The sequence below is a fragment of the Seriola lalandi genome, unplaced genomic scaffold (genome assembly GCF_002814215.2).
Source record: "Seriola lalandi dorsalis isolate HSWRI2012SDOR001 ecotype SW California unplaced genomic scaffold, Sedor1 jcf7180002054554, whole genome shotgun sequence".
Lineage (NCBI taxonomy): Eukaryota > Metazoa > Chordata > Actinopteri > Carangiformes > Carangidae > Seriola > Seriola lalandi.
In genome coordinates, this window is record NW_019525107.1 from 1,867,337 (window position 1) to 1,892,800 (window position 25,464).

Sequence of the window (25,464 nt, forward strand, 5' to 3'; positions counted from 1 at the left end):
TAAACCTGTTTATTAAACACAAAATAAACTGAATATCGTATGGGGTAATAAAGATAACATTTGCACAATATTTTGACCCCTGACTGTTCTTGTAGGCAAACAAAAATAATGACAACTTTCAGCATAAAAGGAGCTACAAACTAAAAAATAAGAAAAGTCAATTCAAAATATGTCCAACTTAAAGTGTTTGTGTGTGATACTGTGAAAGTATCACACACAACTTGTATTCAGTAACTGAGCCTTAAAACGAGTCGTCAGGACTTCTGTAACTTTGTCATGTCACAATTAAGCAGTCATGCCCCGAGCCCAGCCCGCCATTCAACCTTGCAAGATTTGGTTTCACTTGTTTACCAAATATATCTTATTACTAAAATCAACACTTCAAATAAAACACACAGGAGAAGTGTAAAATAAGTGGCTGTTAGGCATTTCTCACATTTAAAGCCCAGTTTATGTTGTTAGGGTTTACTTGTGACTCAAAGCGGCAATACTCAATATTTTTATTTTAACTATATAACAAATGACTGTGTAATGTGAGAGGGGTCGCTCCAGAAACAACTTTAAATGCTAATGTTGTTGGATGTGTACACTGGCAAGTGTTTTCTAATGTTTGCTGCATCATCATGAAGATATGATACTATTTTTAGCATAGAATTTACTGCTGTCTTACCTTATCACTGCGTCTTCATCCTGAATGGAGCCTGATGTAGAGAGAGAGAGAGTGACAGATTTTAATGAGTGAACTCCTGTCTCCTCCCACATGGTATTAATGTGATTGTGAATATTGATTTCCTATTTTTAATCAATGCTCTTGAGCTGTCTTGGCTTGGAGAAAAATAGTTTGCACGGACTGTTAGCATGATCACTTAGGCTGCAGCGCTCTGGCACGCTTTTAATCGCTGCTTCTTGGCTCACTAATGACAAACCCATGGCATAATATATTTCGAGCTTTTGACCTGATTAAGCAGATATGATTCCCAGTTGTCTCAGATAAGAGTCATGTAAAGTGCCTCAGCCAAACTAGTGCCATGTGCATTTTACACAGAATTTGCAGCCAAATGAGAACTCCTGTCAAAATCCAGAGACTATGGTGCAAAAAGTCTGAAAGAAACCCTTTGCAGGGGATTACTGAAGATTATATGTTCATGTGTTAGGAGAAGGTAAGTTGCTCTCCTCTTCCTCCTTTTTCCCTTTCACCCTGTGTGTGTGTGTGTTGTGTTGATAGTTGGTCCAGTAAAATCTGTGCTGTAGCTTTATTCTTGTGCTCTGCTGGATCTTAGCTAAGCTGGTCTGCATCCACTGCAGCAGCAGGGTGACTCTGCAGGACTGGCCTGATCTGTTTACCCTGTGAAAACTGAAAGTCATCGTTTTAGCTTTGTATTGAACATTAATTACCTTCAGCCTGCGTTTACAGGGAAGGGGATTTGATGAATACGTGAGTATATTCTGGAGTCTGTATACTCTGCTTCACTCTAACGCGTTCTTCATTCTTGGAGTGCATGCATGTTCACAGAGCTAGGGAGGCTTGAAAGAAAAGTGTAGTCGCTAATTATGAAACTATCACTCTGCTCTTGTGCTTCATGTTTTCCATTAGAATTGAAATCACTTCGCTGGCTTGTACTGTAGGCAGAGTAATTTGTATTCCACAGCTCAAAGAGCCTTCACCGCAGTGTCTGCATGTACCAGCATGCATTGCACATCAACTGCTCAAAACCAAAGAGCTGTTTTTGTTCTTTATCATGTTTAATGAAAGCAAACACAACAAGCATTACATAAACAACAGCTGAGTAATGGTAACTTGTGTGGATGGTAAAGGTCAAGCAAACCCCCATTTTAAAGGTCCCATAAAATGAGATTTCCATGTCTTTTTTGATTATAGATCAGGTTTACGTTCTATATCAATACTGTGAAAGTATCACTGCTCTCACTCCCCAGAGAACTGCACACAGCCTGTATTCAGAAACTGAGCCTTAAAACGAGCCGTCAGGATTTCTGTGACTTTGTGATGTCACAACAAAGCAGTGACCGCTCCCAGCCATGCCCCAAGCCCCGCCCACCTGGACCCACCATCCAACCTTGAAGGACTTTGCTTCTCTGAGTGTTGCAGTACCTGAAATCTGCTATATCTTTATTAGATCAGAATAGATTTATTAGTCAGCCAATCAGAGGAGCGGTTCAGATCCTCTCTGCTGATTGGCTCACCGGCATGTTGTTACTAGAGCTTAGGAGAGGAGCCTGAGAGCGGAGATGTAAAACTACACTGAGATGATTTTTGGTACCACAAATATATCTTCTTATGGATCAACACTTCAAATAAAAAACATGGGACCTTTAACTCTGATAACTAGCAGCTGTGTCCCTGGTGTTCCCTCTTGTACAAGTTGGCAGTGTTTTTATGAATACTCTCTGAAGACACTCTGCAGTGAATGTCCACAGTAAAAATCACTGAAGTGTTGTGATGAATGAGCAACAGGATCTCAGATGCAACTGTTCAGTTCTGCCAGTTCTACCTGGCAGCTCCGCTGTTGTCATCCTGGCACAATAGACACTACCCCTGTTTAAGATTGTTTTATGCAATGCATGGGGGGCTAGCAGTGAAAAGCTAAGGCAAGCGGCCACTCTTTATCAGAGCTGATGACTCAGCTCTTCATCATTGACTTTTCTCTAAAACCAAAACACTTCAGATAAAGCATGATGCTCACCTTTGTGTTGTTGTTGTGGGGTCATTGTCACCTCTTGTGGCAAATAGGGACAAAAACACCCACTACAACCTTGGTTTTGCAAATGCACATCTGGTTAACCTGTGATAAAAAGCTGCATCTTTCCTTAAACTGTCTCCCACACAGTGGAGGAGTCATTCCCACATGGCCAGCTAGACAGTAGCCAGCGCCACATTGGCTAACATCTAGCTGTCTGGCTTCTAGCTACTAACCAGGAAGTAGCAGTATCAATGTTAGTCTGAGCCTCTGCCTCATATGTGGATAGCTGAAGGCTGCTAGCTGCTGCAGTGATGCACAGATCACTCACAAGTGTGGTAAACATAAGATATGCTTCAAAAAACAATTCCATTTACATCACTAGTCTTATATTCCAGTCGTTAATGTCACCTTTGTAAACACGATAGCTCATTTTGGTTTTCAATCTTTGTTTTGAGTAAAATATAAACCAATACAGTACTGTGATAAGGTTTTAGACCCTTTAGGTGTTTAGATTCTTCTCCATCATCAGTAGACTGATGTTCTTTGTCACAGTCATATCAGCGATTCCAAACAAAGCTAATATGTAAGTGAATAAGAGGAGGGGCTTGATGAAACGTTGCTCTCATTAGTGTTTGTAAATGATTCTTGATCATATATTTATAAGTGCCCTTTAGCAGGGCCCTGGTAATGTGCACGCTGGCTAACTGTCACACTGTCGAGGCTTACTGGGACATATGGTAGATGTAGATAGAAAAGAGCCATCGATAATGTTATCTTTTCCTACTATATCAAGTCAAACTGTGCTGTGAAAAAGGTAATATATTTGTTTTATATTGAAATCAACAGCATAAATATAGTATAATACACATCACCCTACTGTACATTTTCCAAATTTTGCATTGACTGTTTATTTTATCATATTTCTTACTACGAGAGGGAGATAGAATATATGGTGCATGATATGTGGTTCAATGTATTTATCTAGCCACAGAATATCTCAAATACAGTAGATGCAGCTTTTATCTGTAACTTAGTGACGTCTCTTTCTGTTTAACATGAAACAGAGTCCTGTGTGTCTTGTTTTCCTCCTTTAGAACTGCTGCAGTCTACAGGGACCAAACGTGGCATTGTGGACTGACAAACACTATCACCTACAAAATTTTAGCAACACCAGAGCAGGCTTCAAAGCTTTTTCATTGGTTTTCCTGATCTCGTTTCATCTACACTGTTCATATATCATTTACCAAAGCAAATGAGCAATTAAATATTTCAGAATTGTGAGTATTTATAGCACTAAGAGAACTTCAAACACACAGCTGTGTTTCCCAGGCAGCATGCTAATAGAAGCTGCTGACTGTGCAGACTGTCCAGATAAGCATATGAATCATCATCATCATCATCATCTGGGCAGAGAGAGACTTTGACTTGGAGCGATGCCACGCTGCTGCATTCAGCTCACAGATGTTTTATTTAAATCAGATGAGCTTCTCAACTTATGGAGTTTGGGACATCGTGTACAGGAATAGAAATGCTACCCGCTTGTTTGGGTAACCCTTATCAGGCAAGGGGCGCTCACTACTCAGAATTTATTGTGTTAGCTAATGAAGAGCTCAGTCTGTATAGTGCTGTATTTGAATGCTGCGGAATGGTGATGGGATAGTTTCTGGATCAAATTTATTTGTATTTATATGTATTTATGTGAGATGTTAAAGGAATAGTTGGACATTTTTTTGGGAAATATATTTATTTACTTTCTTGCTGAAAATTAGATAAGAAGATTGACACCACTCTCATACGTTTACACTATATTTGAAGCTGGAACCAGCAACTAGTTTGCTTACCATAGCATCAAGACTGGAAACAGGGGCAAACATCTAGCCTGACTCTGCCTAAAGGAAAACTCAAAGAAAAACAGCAACTTTCTCCACTTCAGGTCTAATCTGCTGTGTCAGCTCATTTAAATAAAGTTTTACTGTTTGTTCACTTGTTGTAAAAAGACAAAGACAAGAAAATTAGTAGAAAAGAAGGTTTTTTAACCCAAATACAAAGCATGCTGGGAAGTACGGTATCAATTCAACACTGTTTCTAAATAACATGATTTGATGAGTTTGGTGAAGAATCAGTTGGTCATCTACAACTAAACACAAGTTAACAGAACTTTTTCACCTTGTCATGAATGACAATCTAGGCCACGTCACTAATAAGCAGACTGCAGTCTGGATCCGGACCCAGACATCGTCCTCTCCGGACCAGGATAACCTATAAATTATTGAGAAGCATTACATTTTGATGGAGTAGTTCCATTTTAATCGCGCAGCTTATAGTCTTTACCGCATTGGTCACGAGACGCTACTCAGCAAATTTATGTCGTTTTTCTAAAATTAAGCACTTTAATTTGAGATTCCTAAAAAACTCTCCCTTATGAACTTTTTACTTATTACAGTCCTTATTTTCCTTGAAATGAGAAAATGTAATTAACATTAGAGAAGTTCATAATCCCCCTCAGCCTGAGACTTCTAGTGCTACAGGACATTTTACTTTAAATGCTGATTTATGCATTTATATTTCTCAGACCAAACACATTTTAATCCTTCTTTAGGGCACAAAATATGAGTTGGTGTTTTTACAGTGTAAGAAGATTTTTAAAACTTTGGACAAAAGAAAAGCTCAGTGCATTTCCCCCAATTTTTTGGTGTTTATGCTAAGCTAAGTTTACCACCTTCTGAATCTAGCCTCATATTTACATCAGACAGACAGAGACTTTATTTATCCCCTCGAGGAAATTCATGAGTGACATCAAATTTCAAATCTAACTCAAATAAGCATATTTTTGGGGCGTCGTGTGGCGTAGTGGTCTAAGCAGGTGCCCCATGTGTAGAGGATACAGTCCTCGCTGCAGTCAGCCCCGGTTCGAGTCCCGCATCGTACGCCTTTGCTGCATTTCATTCCCCCTCTCTCTGCCTCCCCATTTCCTGTCTCGCTCTACTGCACTGTCAAATAAAGGCATAAAAAAGCCCCAAAAAAATATACTTTAAAAAAAAAAAAAAAGCATATTTTCATTAAACTTTAAATTGTATTATATATGAAAAAGTAACATGCTGCACCATGTTACCTCACAGCCCTGCTGATTAGATTAATTGAAATGGAAATGCAAGACTTCGGAGCGACACTTTCTGAAACTTCCTGTGGCACTTCTGTCATGTAAAACTGTAAACAATGAGCGGTGACAGCAAATGGTCAGCTAGGTGCACAAGGACAGGTCACTGGTGTACAACTCACCACAGCATCCTGACTCAGCACATTGTTGACTTCTGTCTGATTTAAAATCAAGACAACAAAGTGAGATAACAAATACAGACAGGAGAATAAAAAGTTAGCATTTGTCCATGATTCAGTGGCTCAGTTTGCAAACACCAGCCAGGGAAAGTGCTGAAAATGACCAGGGGGCTTTGGATGACTGTTTATACACTCACTGTTGAATAGGTCTCCTGAATTAGCAGCAGTGAGTCAGTGTTGCAGACCCTGAGGTCGCCTAACAGTCCTGAACCTCTGTTTGCCAGCATTTGCCTGTTTAGGATTGAGACTCTCTAGCGTAGTTGGTGTGAGTCACACTTTCTCCTGCACCCCCCCCCCCCACTGTGTCCGACCTTAGGTGCAAGTCATGAGTTGCATTACCGCTGCAGTCTGCTCAGTCCAGATAAAGAGGGGAGCTCTGGTACTCCATTGTTTCTGCATTTAAACCCTGTTCTTGCATTATACCGTATCTTGTTTGAACCAGAATTTATGCTCTCAGTTCAGTTCTTTGTCACAGTTTTTCTGCTGTCAGTGTGTGAGGATTTTCATGCACAAACACACATGTATGACGCACCAATAGATTCACAGAGATTAATTAAGGCCACATTTTCCTACATAGCAAGGACAGTCTTTCATAAGAGAAACTGCAGTGTCTCCTCCGCTGCAGACGCAGAGGGGGATGAACAATGGCTGTGTGGTCATGTCTTTCCATACTTATGTGCGTGCAGATTATCATCCTCTATCTATTCACGTGTCGCCACCTCCTTCCATCTCATTGGATTCCCTCTCTTCTTCTTTACCTCCCTCTCTCCCACCCCTACTGTATCTCTTTCTTTTTACCTGCTCTGTGTTTCTGTCTCGTCAGCACAGAAGCTGCTTGCGTGTCGAACGCACTTAGGCTGACTGAGGCTGGGGATGGTGTTACATAACAGGCCTAACTAAATAAATCCTGTATGATGTGCTGGCGTGTGGTTTGATCTGTTGAGACAGCGGCCAGAGCTGGAGAACATGCTGCCTTCCTGGGCCTATGTCACACTGTGTACAGTAATATTACGATTCATGAAAAAAAATCCAGCATTGTTATACAATAGAAAAGAAATATTTGTATACTGTTTTTACAAGTAATACATGACCATGATGCCATTCTGTCTTTGTCTGTGTGTGCATGATTTTCCATACTTGTTTCTGAGTCATCATCATATTCCCTGTAGCTTTGATCTGAACAGCTCCAGCAGCCAATCAGATTTAAGTAATGGCTGCCGGTTTGTCCCCATTCACCTTCCCTGCTCCCTGTGTTTCCCTCTTCATTGCTTTGAATCTCTCCGTCTTTAATCATGGCCATTCAGTCAGCCAGTTACATCACCTTATTAAAGATTGATTAAGCAGGCTGATGAATGATTGAAACTAAAAAAGCATTAATGAAACAGGATTTAGAGGCATTAGCCCTCTTTACTCCAGATTAAAAAAAAAAAAAACATACAAGCTGGAAAAAATGTGCAGCACTATAATATGTTTTGATTACATTCAACAACCTGACCAAAAACATCAGATTCTGTCAAACTGTAGAATTTTTTCTATATAAAAATGCTCTATGATTATATAATATTTTGTTTAACATGGTTCCCCACATAAAAAGTGAACATAAATCAAACACTTGTGCTTAGTTCCTCACTAAGGAATTCTGGATCAGGCCTTGTGCAACTTTTAATTGTCCTGGCATGAACAACAACAACTGGAGTGAGATTCTGATGTTTTAGAGATGGTGTTGGGGTTGTTATGATGCTGTTAGTGGAGGTACAGTGTTTCAGGTGGAGATATGTCAGGCCGACTCAAATACAAAACACAGCAGTTAGAGGGAGGTGTGGAGGCAAAAAGAGCAACAAGCAAGCACAAAAATGAAGACAAAATGGTTTTGGTAAAACTGCTGAATAGATGGATGGAGGATTTTACAAAAGAAGGAGAGAAGTTTGATTTTGGTATGAATAAATTGCACACTGTGAACAGAAAGATATAGTTTGACACAGACCCAAATGATATGTAGTAAACCTGGGGTTATATATGCTATGTCCAGCCTTTGACATATCATATTACATGTACACATACAAACACACACACTTCTGGTCGTTCCAGAAAAGAAAATCCAAAAATCATTAAATGACAGAGATCAGAGGAACAATTCTAGATAAATGAAACTAGAGCTGAGATGTGTACAGTAGGTAGATGTGTGTGTTAGCAGGATTTGAAAGAATAACGTGTTGTTGTGTTAGAATATCAGGCTTTAATCCACCTACAGTACTGACTGTAGCGGGAGAAGACGACACAGGTGTTACACCAGGAAGGTGACTTACAGCAGGTGCTTTATAGTCACACTCTCTCTCTCTCTCTCTCTCTCTCTCTCTCTCTCACACCCACACACCCACACCCCCCCACACACACACAAACACACACACACACACACACACACACACACACACACACACACACACACACACACACACACAAAGTGTGAGGCCACTAAGTTATGTGTGATTTATTATTGATGAGAAAAATCCTCCTCATTTCCTCTGTGTGTTTCTATCTTGTCTCCCATTCTCAGCCTGCTTCTCTCTGTCTCACAGCAGATGATGGCAGGATTTTATTTTATTCATGTTTCCATTTTGAACACTTGCATATATTTGCATTTGGCTTTTCCAGCAGCATAATGCAGGGGGAGCTCTGTTGGGTCACTGATGGCCGTAATGATTAAATGTTTGTGAGTGAAGGCAGGCGCTGCTCTGTCCTCATCTCTCGTCATCCTCACAGCCACGTGTGTGTCTCAATACTCACACAGAGGCAGATGACAAGCTCTGACATAGTGTCACACATGAACATACACACTCAGGCACGTGTACACACACACACACACACACACACACACACACACACACACACACACACACACACACACACACACACACATCGGTCCCTACACACACAGATACAGATGCAAAGGCCCGTTCCCTTCGCTCACTTCTGCTGCTCTCACCATTACTTGGCCTGAGATGAGACAGATGAGTGATTATTGGTTAGTTCTCCCATGTGGCTGGGAGGTGATTGGCTGCTGAAACCTGATGCCCTGTGTTTGCCAGCCAAGTGTCAGCTTGAGTCAGTGGCACTGTGCTGCATGCTGAGGCATCCAGAGCCAGACGCAGAGGCAGTCAGCAAAACTCTGTGTGTGTGTGTGTGTGTGTGTGTGTGTGTGTGTGTGTGTGGGGTCACTCACTGGTCATGTCTGTGTTCTCCTCCAGGCTCCAGGTTTTGACCGGTGAGCTGCAGAGCAGAAAGTGAGGACAGAAGAAACTTCAGGTTGTGCAGGAGGCTGTCTGGCCCCATGTCTGCCCCTGCTCCAGCCAATCGGAGGTCTGCGTCGGGCTCTCGCCGGTAGGTAGCCAATGAGGAGCCCTGATTTTTCATCTTTCAGCAACAACCCTGGATAAGTATACTAACAGAGACATTTTGGGTTTTGAATAGGAATCCTGTGGTGCCTGATTTTTAATATACATTCATTTGTGATAATGTATATGGATAGTTCATCTAAACAATAAGACCAGAGAAGAAAGACTTAACCACCACTATGTGCAAGTGCACAAAACCATGCATATGTCATTTCCATCACATAAAGAACATGTGCACTTCATGCATACATCACTGGACATACACATGGTTTTCTAGAGTAAGCCAAGGGTTACTCTACATGATAAGCTGGAGATGAAAAATACATTAAGACGTGGAGTGAATTATTGATAATACAGTCTCTACAGATGGTATCATGTAATGATAAATTGCACCTTTTTTGTATTTTCTTCTTATTGGAAGACTGGTGGAGCGGGCAGAAGCATTGATATGCAAACATATGATTGACAGTGTGTCTACATCCATCTATGGCTGTGGGCTCATGTATGTGCACCCAGTTTCATGATGGTTGAGCTTTGTGTAGCGCCTGTAGTCTTGATCTATGGAAATAAAACTGATACTAACATCTACCTAGGTTCAAGGAGCGGTTTGCCTTTAAAAACTCACAAGAGGAGTTAGAATGACGTTGAACAGTTGACAGATTTATTGTTCCACAGCAATAATATAATTTACACAGTGCTGCAATTGTGTACAAACAAAATGAAACAAAAATGTAAAGACAGAGCTCTTTCAAATAAAAAAGAAACTAAACAAAATAAAAAAAATAAATAATCACTCCCCTTCAAGATGAGATCCTCAACTCCAGCACTCATTTGAAATGTCAGAAAACCAAGAGTTCAGTTTCTTTGTTCCTGTGCGGGTGTGTGTGTTGGATGTTCTGCACCTATGATAAGTACTACTACCTGGGTAGAGTTAATAGTGTAAATGCATCATTATCTGGGGTCCATGTGAATTAATCAACATGAACATACAAACACACAAGTATCAGTCCCTAAACACACAGATACAAATGCCCGTTCCCTTTGCTCACCTCTGCTGCTCTCACCAGTATTTGGCCTGAGATGAGACAGATGAGTGATTGTTTAGTTCTCCCATGTGGCTGGGAGGTGATTGGCTGCTGTTCAGATATCTTCTATGGACTGATCCCATGGTTGGCCTCACTGTTTCCACGTTCATCCACAATCTCCCAGCCTAGGCTCTCCATCACAGATTCCTCATAGATTTTATCTGGTAAACAAAAACCAACCTACACAAAGTGCAGAACGATAGGTTACTCTGTTCTCTATGTCTGACATGAGACCTCATCAACTTTTACCCTTCCATCTTATCATTTACACTATAACCAATAAGGATATACTTCAATTAACATGACATGAATTACTCTTTATCATGACCTACTTTGGTATTTTAACATAAACAAATGAAATATTTGTCATTAAGTACCTCAAATCACAATATAAAGTGCATTTAAGTATGAACAGATGAAATATGTAGCTTTGCCAGCTTTTTTTAAACCACTTTTACCTGAAACATCAATTTTATACATCACATTTCAATGTTTCTCTTAAAAATGAATATGAATTAAATTAACACTTCAACAATCTAGCTCAGTTCAACCACAATATAGCTGTGCTACAAACACTGAGACAAGTTAACTCTTCTAACGAATGGCTGTAATGTAAATGGGTTTAGTACAATGCGCCTTTAATATTTCATTGCAGCTATGAACTGTTCCACTAATCAAACCAGCAACTGGCGCTGCGTTATTACAATGACCCCCTTCTAACCGAGGCAACGGTCAGCGGTTAGCCTCGATTAGCACTAGCTATTAGCGTTACCGATCTTTTCAGAACAATAAAACAACGATACAAAACGCACCAACGTACAGTGAAAGCTTTAGACAACATTCTCATAACCCCGACTGTTTTCTATGAAAAGTATCTGAACTTGAACAGCAAGTAAAGTGTATTATCTCTCCTCACAGTGGCTAACAACAGACTAGCAAAGAATGTTTGGTTCAACTCACCAGGATTTCAACACTAACAACTCGACAGAAGCTGTCTCCCTCAAGTTCATAGTCGGGATTCTAATAAAGGAGCAGCTTATTAGCGTTGACAAATGGAAATATTCAAGGTTTTACAATTATTCTGTGCTGTTTCCTACCAAGAACTGTTTAGCTGATCTGCAGCACGTTGTCAGGATGAGGTCACAAGGTCAAGTGTGGGGGTGTTGGGAAAACAGCCACAGGAAACAGCACTTAGCGCCACCTACACCAGGTGTTGCACAGTGTAACAACATGCAACCACAACTCCTAAACGACTAATAGGGTTTTGGTAGCCCTGTTTCAAATGGGTTACATTTATAAAGCTGAGACACACATGAGCATAGGTTCATAAATCTGAATCTTTCTGTTGCTGTGTGTACACGGAGCTTTAGTTGTTAACCTACAGAGTTTTATGCTTCTAGCACCAAAGTACTATGTGTGCCCTGGATGGGTGTGTTTGGCATCTATCTTTCAAAAACTTTCGGAGCACAGGTTTCCTCCAGTTCAACCAGATGTTGTGAGAACTCAGTTCAGTACTACTTTCTAATAAGACACCCATTATACAACTTTTCTTTAATTCATCAGCTTAATTAAATACTTTCTTTCTTTGCAGTCATGGATATATCAGCAGTTCATTTTTCCAATTTTTTCAGTCAGCTCTAATGATGCTGCTGCCGTGGTACATTTGACAAGAAGATGGACTTAAAATAAGCTTCATGCTTTCAGCCACCTCCTACTAATGAGCATCAAGTTTACTGCAACCTGAATACAGTTTATTGAGTGTGGTATATTGATGTGTTTTCTCCTACAGCTACCGGACTTCCTTTGCCTGTTTACTGGACATGAGTTAAAGATAAGACGGTGTTACTGAGTTTTCGTCGTCTCTAGGGACCAGTGATGACCTCTTCTCCATCCATTAAGTCATTCAGGCTCAGACTTCAGTGTTCTCACTTTACAATGCAAATGCTCCAATAATGTATACAGAGCAGACTGTATGTATTATACATAATGTGTACAATGATTATTGGGCATTGATTTAATGCTGTTGTCCAGTTTTACACAGTCAGTACTTTAATACCATGGAGAGCCAGTTTGCTGAAGAATCACATCCTAAGTAATTTTACTGCATATTGCTGAAAATCCAACTATTATAATGTTTTTAAAGTGATTAAATCCAGAATCCAGTTGAGACAAATCATAGGTTTATGAGTGGATCACGGACAGATAAATGCCCTGAACTATAGGCAAGATGTATGGTTATGATGGTTGTGTAGCCACAGACAGATCAATCTGTAGCTGTGGTGTCCTCCTCTCTTTCGTCTCTTTTCCTCAGATTCAACCCTCTGAAGGTGCTGCAGCCCAAACGCCGCTTGCAGCAAATACTGGCGTCCTCGCCCGTGCCGGTGTCCAAGCCGGTGCCGGTGTCGGGGGCGACTGCGCCAGCGGCCACAGCGCCGGTGGCCATTCCTGTGCCCGCCCCCCCTGCGTGAGACACACTTACGTTACAGTCTCACAAAGCATGCTCCATAGCTGTAGCTGTAGCTCCAGCATGCACTGTAGCCACTAAAAACAAGACCAACAAACCAATTAATGCTACCTGTCTTACTTAGACATGGTTGCCCCTCCATTTTCCAACTGACTTTTGGCTAAGTCCTGCAGCCCAGTTACTGTTGCTACGCCTGTCAAGTAGTAAGCAATTAGCCGCACATGCTAACGATTACACTTTTGCTCTAGTGACTGTAGTTTTGGTTAGGTTAAAGAAAAAAAGACACAGATATAAACTCCCCAAGTGCAGACTAGCTCTCTTACTATGGCCTCAAAAGCTCGACAGGCCGGCTGTGCCTAGGTACGAAGCTATTACTGCTCATTGAGGGCAGGATTTAGTGAACAGTCAGTTGCTGCAGCACTGACCTGCGAATCTGATTTAAAGAGTTTAAAATGTAACAACTGTCCATCAGAGACTAGAGTTAGGTCACAGTTAAATCATGTACAGTATACAGTATAACATGAAAACAACACGAGATCCCAGCTGCTGTTCTCTGTCTTTATATTCAGTTTAGAAGTTGGCATCGGCAATGGCAAACAGCACAGACTTCTGAGTTTGCTGTTGTGTTACATTGCATCTGAGTCTACTGATGTCATTGCAGGACAAAACAAGGGAAAGTATGATGTACAGGTGTTCGTTTGCACTCACTGCTGACATATCTTCAGTAGCTTCAGCAGGTACATTTGCGCGCTAGAATCAGAGGATTGTAGCAGCATTTGGTTTTATGTATTTTTTCATGGCATGAAGTTGGGTTTAGCGGCTACATGCACGTTAGAAATAGCGCTATTGTTGTGCTGTGGAAGTATACTGTGATCACGAGTGATCACTGGTGCACCACAGTCGACAGCACCATGTGTTATAAACACTAATCAGTTCCCCACCAGACAGTTGGTGAGACACTGCCTGAAATGATATAATGATATTTAACTATCAGTATCTAGGTATGTGGAATGCCTCTTTAGCAAAGTCTCTGTCTCTACAAGAAACAAACAACAGCGTAAAGAAACATTTCTGCACTCCACCCACTCAGACTACCCAACACATGATGTCTGGGAAATACTCAGTTCCTATAGCCGACAGCCAACCACCATGTCCACCAGACCGTCACCCAGCACCCACAGTCCAGACACAGGTCCCGGCAGATGGATGAGATAGACTCTCAAACATTAAACACTGTTGTACTGTTTATTCTGTCCTCCTCCAGGCTCACTGCTTCAGCTGCTTCTGCCCTCCGCCTCCTTCTCTTCTGTTATTGTCTTGGCTTCTGTCAAATATTGATCTTCAAAGAAATACTGAGCAGTCAATATCTGGCCTCCTCCCTCACTTACTGTATCACACAGGACACGTGTGCTCAGCACACCTCTCGCAACAAACTTGGGAAACTGAGCACAAATAAATCAGTTGTACTGTATATGTTGACACATCATTGTGTTAGTGTGTCAAATACAGCAACGGTTGTTGTGTGCAACCCTGTTTCCGTGTGTTGGGTTTTTGTGGAGTTATCGTGTCCTGTGTGCAAATCCTTCATGGCTTCTGATTGGTCCCGCTTGTCCCCTCCTCCCTCTGTGGAGGCCAGTGATTGGGCAACAGTCATGTCCTTTTAAAGTAAAAGGTCATTAACATTCACTATGTGTCATGTAATATCACTGATTATAAAACATTGTATTGTTTGTTATCAGCAAGGAATGTCTCGACAGAAGTTGCCCATCACAGTTCACCCTTCCCTTGTCCTGGCTACCACTGATATAACTGTTCTGTGATACTCCACAACTCTCACCAGGATAGTAGCAATGGTTGAAGGTGAAAATGTGTGTTTATTTATAATTTTTTTTCAACATTACTATTAAGATGATACAGGAGTAGTTTTATGTGACCTCAACTGTGATTTTTGCAAATGTTTTCAAATGTTGTTGTTGTGTGGCATGGATTAGTTTAAAGGAATAGTTTGGCATTCATTCACTTTCTTGTCAAGAGTTATATGAGAAGATCAGTACAGAACATTAAGGATGAAACTAGTGCTAGCAGGTGTTTAGTGTAGCCTAGCACAAAGACTGGAAGGAAGGGGGCACAGCTGGCCTTGCTCACTCATAGCTCATAACCCAGATAGCAACGCAATAAATTAGCCCCATACTTGGTTTTCTTTTGGCCCACTATATGTCCGGTTCCATGGCCCAAATCCGGCCCATATACAGCATGATTGTAAGGTACTTCCACATCTGGACAAATTTTGGCCCCCACACACAAAATCTTCTGGCAGTCAGTCAATACCAGAGGAGAACAGCCAGACTCTGCTCAGATGTGGAAGTATACGGGCCAGACTCTGGCCGAGGTCCGAGGCATATGTTGGGCCAGAAGTTTCATTTTGCTATCTGGGAAATCCACCTACCAGAAGGTGCATAAGGTCAATGGATAGATTAAGTCCTGACGTCACATCCAGACTAGCCTCTCTTCCACTTCCTCTTGTAACTCAGTGCAGTCTCAGTGCAGTCTCAGTGCAGTCTCTGGCATCCATAACAGCACTCTATTCGTTGTTAACAAGGTTTTCAACAAAGTTAAAGTTCATTTGGGAACTTATAAAGACTGCAGCTTCATATCCATCCATTATGATATTCCCCAACCATCTTTAAGCAGTAATTTCTGCTGTCTAAAACTTCTACAGTGTGCGTTTTCTAGCCTATATTTCTCGCAGGATGTGCTTTCCCGCTGCTCTATGCTAAGCTACGTAAATTATTATTATGGGCTGGGAAGGAGCACAGCGTTTACTACAGAAGCCCTGAAAGGCAAGTTTGTTTGTTCTTAAATTCAAGTTTTTTTTTATTCATCTGTGAAAAAACCCCAAAAGACAAATAAAAAATATGTTTATAGCAAAAAAAAAAAAAAAAAAAAAATCACTTGTCTTTCAAAGCTTCTGTAGATTAATTAGAATAAGAAGGAAGACCTTCCTGGTGATGTGTGGAGAGACAGATCTGTGGTCTTAATCTGACATCCTTTCAACAACTGAACTCACCTTTGCCAATCAGATTTTAGCAATTAAATATGACAGATTTTGCACTATAATCTGGGGTGTATCAGATTTGTCAGGGGTTAAATTTATGTTTGATAAATGATGTTCGCCTAATTTTCAAATCACAACTGCTGTGTGTAGAGATTTTTGTATGGGAGCTTGTTTGAAGTGAACTTCTCTGGACCACGAGGCTCTAAATGCTAATGCCGCTCCCGCTCCCCGGCTTCTCTGAACACTGAAGTCTCAGAACATTTTATCTCTGAATTATATTTCAGGTAGCTAGACGTTAGTTTGTGTTCTGTGCCAGTAAAACCCTCGTAACTACAAATTTAAATGTGTCATATGGGTGGCCAAAGAGAGCAGCCTCAGCTACTAAAGCAGAGATATCTGTCTTTCCTCTTGCTATGCTCTCAGAGAGCCACCTCTCATGGGCCACTTCAGTGTTTGAGTGCTTATTGATATTTGGCAGCTGCGCCGCCTGCTGCTCAGACTCTGAGTGAATGAGGTGAATCCTACGACATGCTACATGCAGGGCAGCTTTGTCTCACCTCAATAGTACATGCACGTTGTATCGTTCAGGTGTGGTCCTCTGCTTGTTCTCTGTGATTTAACATCCCTGTTGTCTCTGCCTGGTCAGGTTTGACTATTGCAGGTTCATAGAGCTAGACTACGTTCCCATGGAGACAGGCTATATGGTCTCAATGCGCCCGACTAAAGGCTATGCATCAACCAAGTCGCCGACTAAAGGATACGCTTCCACCAAGTCTCCGGATCGCCACAGCCGCTCCGCAAACTCCCCTTCCTCCACCCCTCGTTCTCGGTCTGTTCTGAGTCCCTCTTGTTTTCCTCCCGATCAGTGTTGAATCTGTGAAGCATGAGAATGATGAGACCCTTTGCACTGTTGTGAATGTTCCATGATATTACGTTGAGGAAACACCTGAGAGACTTGTTTCCACAGCATCATGTCTGACCTGTTCCTCCCTTCTCCCTTTCTATTTATTTATTCTCTTTTCTTTTTTTTTATCCTCTCTAGTGAAAGATACCCTAAACTTTGTTTGTTTTGCTTCTTTTAGTTATGTCATTGAGTCTCATTTATTTTGATATTTGGTTTTCATCTTTGCAGAGCAAACTCCCTTTCTGAAAAACTGCAACATCACTGTCAGTGCCCAGAGGAGTGTGTGTCCTTGTTTCTCAGGCAGAACTTCCTCTGGCAGTGTCTTTGGCCTCTGTGTTTTGTAATGTGTCTGTGTATTTGTGCATTTCTGTGTTGTACTGGCATGTTGGTGAACCCGGACTGAACGGACTGCTCCATTCATGTCTATTTTGATGTGTGGTTTTAAACAGAGTTGTTGTGGTTTTGCTCAACAGATCACCGACTTCACTGTCACCTGGAGTGTGGTTTCATATCACAAACACATTAACTTGTCTCCTCTTACTTTGGACCAGGCGGACACCGGCAGCGCCTAGTAATAGAGATCCCTATGGCAACGCCTCCCTCAGCAGCAGCAGCAACTCAGGCTCTTGTAAAGGCAGCGACTGCAGCCCCACCAAAGGGTGAGACATCAGACACTGCGTGGCCATGTCTTATATCCTGCTTTGCAGGATTGATTGCATTCACTTCAAAGCAAAAGTGAACACTACAGATAGAAACAGAAACTGTGTGTGACTTTCTCACCTCAGGAGAAATCAGAAATCGATATTCTTAAAACATGCATTCCTATTCCCTCGCTGTTTTATGAGCCTGATAATGAGACTCAAATGCTATTTCATTTTCACTTCATTATTTAAATCAGTGTAAAAGACGTGGGCAGCAATTCAGTTTTACAGCTTTTTGTCTGAATTGCTTTTTTATTTACACGACTTTGTTCCTTAAAGATTAAAGTCTAAAATAAATTTTTCTGTCTCCGTGCTGGCAACAGCCAGAGCCGTCCATCCATTCTCGTACACGCCATATCTCCGTAACCTTGAAGGAATTTCTTTTGGCACAAATGTTCACTTAAGACTCAAGGATGAACTGATTATATTTTAGTGGTCAAAGGTCAAAGGTCCCGGTGACCTCACAAAACATGGTTTTGGCCCTGTGAACGCAATATCTCGGGAACTCGTCAAGGGGATCCCCTCAAGTTTTGGCACAAATGTCCATTTGGAGTCAAGGAGGTCAAAGGTCAGAGGTCAAGGTGACGATGACCTCACATTCTTGTAAATGCGATAAATCAAACATATCAAATTTGGCACAAACATTCACTTGGACTCAATAATGAACTGAATTCTAGTGGTCGAAGGTCAAAGGTCAATGTGACCTGACAAAACACAGATTTGGCCATAACTCACATATGATGAAGTGTTGACATTTTATATCCAAAAGGTCATAGGTCAACTTCACTGTGATTTGTCAGGGGGGACAAACACATGTTGCTCCATAATTGATGGATGTATAAACAACCCACATTTAGTTAACATGACAACTGACTTGATAAAAGATGAATAAAATATTTTCAAGAGAGCTCAATATCTTTTTTTGTTGCCATATCATGTCTCCAAGGCGAGAAGTCAATGATGTGTTTACAGCTTGTTTTCAAAGTAGACAGGGCCCATGTATTCGCATTAAAACCCCAGCTTACAACACAACAGACACTTTTCATTCAGCACCAAAAAAGATCTTGAGCTTTGATACCCACACCTACTACAACACATGCCAAAAAATAAAAAATAAAAAACTTCTGTTCCCTTCATTTGCCTGTCCTGTGTTCTAGACGTCACCAGAAGTACACGTCATGTACAGACAACCATGGTATTCGACCCCCTCCACCAGAGCAGTACCTCACACCCCTGCAGCAGAAGGAGGTGTGTATCCGCCACCTGCGGGCCAGGCTAAAAGAAACCATCACCACACTGCAAGACAGGTGAGATATGAGTAGAGATTTTCACAATCAATAAGGTCACTTCATATTTCTTTTTCCCCTTACTAAATCTCCCAGGTTATAACCCTAACGATTGCAACTTTATCCCTCCCCCGTCTCCTCTGTCCATCTTCACCCTCGTAGGGACACAGAGATAGATGAGCTGAGAGGCCAGCTCTACAGGATGCAGGAGGACTGGGTCGAGGAGGAGTGTCACCGTGTGGAGGCTCAGCTGGCCCTGAAGGAGGCGCGTCAGGAGATCCAGCAGCTCAAACAGGCTGTGGACACTGTCCGTGCCAGGCTCAGTGATGCCGGAGGACTCAGTGGGGACGCAGGGGTCCAGAAGTACTTCCAGGACATCAACACTCAGAACCACAAGCTCGAGAACCTTTTGCTCAGTATGGAGTTAGCCCAGGCTGGATTAGCCAAAGAGGGGGGAGCCATACCAGGCTGTCGCACCCGTGTTGGGGGTTCAGCACCAGCGTCAGTATCAGGGGGCAGTCCAGGGGGAATACCCAAACCGGCAATAGGGGGGAGGGGGTCTTGCTCCTGCGATGCTTCCCCAGCTCGTTCTCTGACCCGGAGCTCCACCTACACTAAGCTCACCGATCAGGCGTTGGCAGACCAGAATGGCAACGGGCAGGACTTTCCTTGTCTGTCAGGTGACGGCACACAGGACAGCGGCTTTGTGTGCTGCGGGGAGAGCAGCGTCCCCAGCCGGGCTGACCTGCTGCTGGAGGCCGCCTTCCTCTCCGAGGAGACTGCATCTTTACTCAACTCCTACACACAGACCTTCTCCCAGTCTCTGCCCCAGTCCCTGCCCCAGTCCCTGCCCCAGTCCCTGCCCCAGTCCCTGCCCCAGTCCATGCCCCACTCTCTGCCTCACTCCTTCTCTCACACCTTACCTCATTCTTTCCCTCACAATCTGTCCCACTCTGTGCCCCACACTATGCCACACTCCTCCACCTATGAGAAGCTGTGCACAGGCGAGCGGCTGGCTCCCTTTCGCTGCGGCCTGGGTGGAGTGAGCTGCATGAGCCACCCCTGCCTGTCCCACCACCACCTGTACCTGCATCCCCTGCGGGAGACGGGTATTCAGACTGAAAGCTGCCCCATCCCTGCTACGGCAGGTTACCCCTCCGATCTGGATACCATTGCAGAGCAACGCACTTTCCGCTCCCAGGCCTGCAGCCCCACCTCCACCTGGATGTCTGATGAAGGGGAGGAAGAGTTGGACTCCATCACCACCACAACTTCGGTAACCACAGCAACAGTTATGAGTACGGCCACAGAGCCAATCCCACTCTCCAAAACGCCGGTGGTCCCTCCTTTACCACGTTCTGCTACTATGGCGTGTTGCATGGACAGTCCTCTGAGTGAGGTGATGGAGGGAGTGGAAGAAGAGGAGGAGAAGCAGGAGAAGGAAAACAGAGAGAAGGAGGCTGATGCAACAGAGAAGCAAGATGAAACAACAGTGATGAGGCCGGAGGATGGAGGGCAGCAGGAGCAGACGGGCTCAGTGGCAGGAAATGAGGTGGAAGGTCAGGGTGCAGAGGAGGAGGCGACGCCAGGAGAACTATGCGACTTGGAAGAAACACCAGCAGGGATGCAGGGTGAGCTTAAGTTTGGAGGATGCTGTGGAGAAAGCAGGCAGAGTGGGACGACACGGAAAAACCTCAGCATGGAGGAAGTTGGTCTGTCAGCAGGATCACCACAGGCGGAGACCGGAGGGTTGAGTCCGAGTCGTCCAGGATTATCACCAGGTGTAGACCAACCTCATACTTCCCAGCCCAGGAGAGCTACGTCCCACGAGGAGATCGCTGGCCTCACTGTAGTGGAGGTGCACGATGAGGACGATGATGAAGATGAAACTAAAGAACAAGGCGCTGCAGGGGGCGCTGCAGAAGAGGAGGGGGATTCGTCTGAATCTGGGACAATTCAGAAAAGCTACTGGAGTCGTCACTTCCTGGTTGATCTGTTGGCAGTGGCCATCCCCGTGGTGCCAACAGTGGCGTGGCTGTGCCGCGGTCCGGTCCGTGACGGACAGCCCATGTATCATATAGGGTCGCTGCTGCGAGGCTGTTGCACTGTGGCACTGCACTCGCTGCGCAGGGGAGGGGGATTGAGGCATTACCCCGCAGGCGGGGGAGACCTGGGCGGATCGCAGATATAAGAGGAGAAGCTGTTCACTCCTCCTCCTGTGTGGCTCTGATGGAAATAACTGTAATATGAGGAAGGGAAAGAACTTCCTGTCCTTTAGCTGAGGGAGCATCAGGAACAGGAAGTGTGCATTCATGACTAAGATCTCTGACCTATAAACTGTTGTGTTTGGTCCTGCTCTTTATTGTCTCTCACCCTCGGGTTCCTGCTGTTGCTACCAAGATGTCTGCTAATCCTATTGACTTGTGCAAAACTGATTGAGCTGACTGATGAATGAGTGATCAATGCTCGGATGTTTGATGCTGATAGTTTTGTTTTTAAGTGCAGGGAAAATGTTAAAGATTCATTGAACTGTCAACCTACTGGTCTGACTCCGCTCTGGCATTAAAACGATCACGTGTTAATGAGCGTGTACGTGAGACGCGGTACGTGTATGTATACAGCGTATGTATGTGTATGTGAACATGTACAACCAAACGGTCTCGTCCACACTAGACGAGCCACACTCATTAACCACTGAGGGAAAATCCACCCTAAATCAAAATTCACACGTTTCCTGTCGCTGCAGAAAGTCTCGGCTTCTCTTTGAGTCTTTGAGAACGTGGAGCTTGTCTAGTGTCAAGAGACGACAACATAGACACAGAACTCAGGTTGAATCAAAGGCCAGAAACACAGCGAACCTCACAAGGCTGCAACAACCATTGATATTTCCCATATTCAGCTGTCGGAGTCAAGCTGTGAAGCCAAACGCAGCCGCTGTACAGATAAAGTCCAATTTCAACACCAGATTCGACACCTCCTAGTTGTTTATGAATCTGAGCGATCTCCGGTCGAGGAGATCGATTGTCTTTTGATGCTTAGTTTAGGTGCCATGAAGTGGACATTCAGACTGAATGCATTGCAACAAAAGAAAGGTTGTTTCAGATACCAGTAAGACAGAAAATACGATCCAGGAAATCCAGTTTGAGTAACAGATCCATGAGTGCGAGGCTGATCAGACACCGAACGCTTGCACAGTTTATAACACTTTACAGCTCTGATCAAAACAGCAGTTATTTGATCTTTTGTCGCAGCGATTGCAAGTTAAACAGTGCAAACACAGCGTTCTTGTTACTAAATAATTTACCAGAAATGTGTGTTTGCATGTATGTGATGAGCACCTGGCTGGATGATGTCACACTCTTTCCATAGCCCTGTGCATTGGCACCATGGCTGCAAGGTTATTCATTGGGTTTCACTCCAGTGAACAAGGTTCACTGTGTTTTTCCAGCGACCTCAGTGTTCAGATGGATTTCTGACATGTCATAAATTTTGTCTTGCAACTCGAGCAGTTTCCCATATTCCTATAAGGCTTATGTTGAACTATCCTTTATAAACTGCAGTGAGCTTGTACGAGCCTGAGCCACCAGGCAGTTAGCTTAGCTTAGCATGCAGACTGCAGGAAGGGAGACACGGCTAGCCTAGCTTTGTCCAAGGGTAAACACTAAAAAAAAAAAAAAAAAAAAGATCAATTAATAATTGAAGTCTTGCCTGTTTAATGCAAAGGTGCTGGTCAGCAATTATAAGTAAGTAAATAAGCACATTTCCCAAAACCTTTCCTTTATTGTTTTATTGTAATTAGTTTCTACATGTTGTTATTGAATAAAGAGTCTTGACTATAAAACAGAACAACCAGGATAAAAAATTATTTACTTCAATCTAGGAATTGAATAACTGTCTTGGTTTTTTTTTACTGGCCAAAGAGTTGATAGGAAAACAAAAACTCTGTGATTTCCTTTTAAATTCCACTCTCCCGAGGGATGCATGAATCTGCTGTTCCGTTCTTCAAAGGGGATGTTGCAATATAATATTAACTTCTCAAAGAAGATGAATGGGAGCTGACTGTGTTCAGTGTGTCTCTGCTTTGAGAGCAGATGATGCGGAAATCAAACAAAAGCTCAGACTCAATATGAATGAATCCACAAAGTAGGTCCTCAGTTTATTATTGGCAGTAAATCAACAAACATTAATGCCATTTATTTTATGACTGTAACCAAACCTCATAGTGTGTTTTTCTCAGTGCACAGCATCCCTCTGGGTTTTGCTGTGCAGACACAGCCGCCTTCACTGGTTCTCTCAACCATTAAAGGAGCAGTTCCACATTTTGGGAAATATGCACATTTGCTTTCTTGCACATAGTTCGATGATTGATATCACTGTAGTAGCAGGTGGTTAGCTTAGCTTAGCATAAAGACTGGCGGCAGGGGGAAGCAGCTAGCCTGGCTCAGCTCTAAAACTCTCTAGTTAATACAATATATCCTGTTTTGTTTAATCCGTACAAAAACCTAAATGATAAGTTTTATAGGAAGTTGCGTGCTGGAACTATTTTGTTTGTTCTTTGCTCTTCAGGCATCAACATGGACATTATGTTTTAGGGTGGAATTTCATATGTCTGGTCCTTGTACCCTGAACCTCAGAGCAAACTCAGCTGAACTACTGAATGACTGAAAACAACTGATCTCAATTTGGGTTGCTTTCATTTCACATAACACACAGACGATCTTTTCAAGTCATCAGATGGAAAGTCACATAATGACCAGACACTTGTTTGTAGATACTCACTGGCTCAGTTTGACACTCTGTTGTAGATCTGGATGAAGTGAGTTGTGCTCAGTCTGTGCTCTGTGCTGTATATTTCTGCTAACTATAATGCTCTTGTGGTGTAGTTTAACTGTCACTCTGGTAGTGTGTATTTCAAGTCCACTGTGCAAGAGTTAGTCACTGCAGATGAATTAACTTTATTTGTTTAACTCTGCAAAGCATCTCTAGACGCGGAAGACTACCTTACACGGCAGTAATGTAAATCAATAAGGTAACTGTCTGGGTTGTGATCTAATTTAGGATCAGGGTGTTTTCTTTGTATGAATGTGTGTATCGCGAGAGGACTTTGATGAAAGTGACACATCAATTTGCTGATCTTGTGCAGAATTTTAACTTTGTGTGTATAAGGGCAAATGAGCAGCCTGCAACTGTAAAATCTAAATTCGTCTGACTGTGAGAGACTCAATAGAAAGTCGTGAATCGAGGCACACCTGGACACAACCTGCAAAAACAGTAAATGGACACCAAAAAGAAAAATAGACACCAACTGAACTGTTTAAATCTTCAGTGAAAAAATAATCAGCATGAATCATGTTTTTGTTTTGTTTTGGGGTTTTTTACTATTTGGTTTGACATATTTTGCACTATTGTTCACTTTATGAATTTTAAGCAATTACTTGAAGCTGAGATTGTATTGGTTTCCAAAGTGTGTGTGTCCACTGAGTTCTGACCGATTGTTCTGATCAAGTTTGACAAAGCGCTGATGATGTTTAAGGCGAAAATGAAGCAGGTAAAGTGTAACTGAGATAATGCGGACATTTCAGGTAGATCTTTAAAAATACTCCTATAATACATGTCATTATTTCATCCGTGATAATAGCCATTGATCTCAGCTCTTTACATTTGTATCTACAGGCCATACAAACCCTGCAAATTAATGGACATTTAAAGTCTAAGTGCTGTTGTAAAGTCACACACTGGTAGAGAATGAGCAGCTTCTTTATCAGTGACAATCATGAGAATCCCTGTCTGTGTTTTCATGTCATCGATCTGAACGCAGCAGCCACTGAGATCCATGACAAGATTTCCTGAATGCCTTAGAGACACACAGGACTGCCTCTTCTCCACCTAACACTTCCCCACACATTTCATCCATAACCTTACTCGTTATCATGAGCTGTGCACGAGTTGTGTTGCCATCTCCTGACCGTGTGAGACGCTCGGCTGAAGTGGATTAGGAAGCTAAAACAATTTCACGTTTTACAAAAAAAAAGCCATATAATTAATCCTGTGAGGGAACAGGTGTGAGAATGTGGGAGGCGGCCTCCTTCTCTCGATATTAATGTGTTGTGTAACAAAATCTGATGAACGTCATGAGAATGATTACTACTGTACATCTGCTGTCACTGAACACAGGCCGTTGTAACAGAAACGGGGTGTTAGAGGGAAAACAAAGGGGTAGATCCAGTGAACTGACGCTGGACTACGAGGTTCAGGTTCAGGAGTTCAGGTTTGTAGTGGGTAGCAGTAATCATCTCAACCCCCCTTAATTTACCTCTATGCACCAAAGTCTATACTTCAGCTGCATTATGTGTCATGTATGTTAAGTTTATCTTATTAAAGCATTTATTGTGAAGTCGTGTACCGATTAAGAAAATATTGAATCGTTATCGTGTTACGAAGCCCCCAAAGTCCCTAAAGATTATATTTTTTCATCTTGTGCACACGGGATATGGATCTTGGATCTCTAATGGGTTTTATACTTATTTATTTTTTATTTATCT

The 25,464-nt window shown here is 42.5% G+C and overlaps 1 protein-coding gene and 1 long non-coding RNA gene across 3 annotated transcripts in view; one reads left to right on the top strand and one right to left on the bottom strand.

The window, feature by feature from the left end:
* Positions 1-11,743, bottom strand: part of LOC147818606 (uncharacterized) — a 30,791-nt gene extending 19,048 nt beyond the window's left edge. Inside the window, exons 1-5 of one of the 2 annotated variants that reach the window (XR_015437825.1) lie at positions 11,610-11,743; positions 11,473-11,532; positions 10,477-10,692; positions 9,256-9,474; positions 671-701 (exon numbers count right to left, since the gene is read on the bottom strand). This is a non-coding gene — a long non-coding RNA (uncharacterized LOC147818606). Of the gene's footprint in view, positions 1-670; positions 702-9,255; positions 9,475-10,476; positions 10,693-11,472 lie in introns of both variants that reach the window. The other variant, XR_015437824.1, reaches the window with a different exon arrangement.
* snphb (syntaphilin b) lies at positions 9,347-21,167 on the top strand. Its single transcript, XM_023415663.2, has 5 exons — positions 9,347-9,413; positions 16,678-16,860; positions 17,487-17,594; positions 18,794-18,943; positions 19,085-21,167. The coding sequence occupies exons 1-5, from the start codon at positions 9,364-9,366 to the stop codon at positions 21,111-21,113; spliced, it is 2,520 nt and encodes an 839-aa protein (XP_023271431.1). The 5' UTR covers positions 9,347-9,363; the 3' UTR covers positions 21,114-21,167.
* The last annotated feature ends 4,297 nt before the right edge of the window (positions 21,168-25,464 follow it).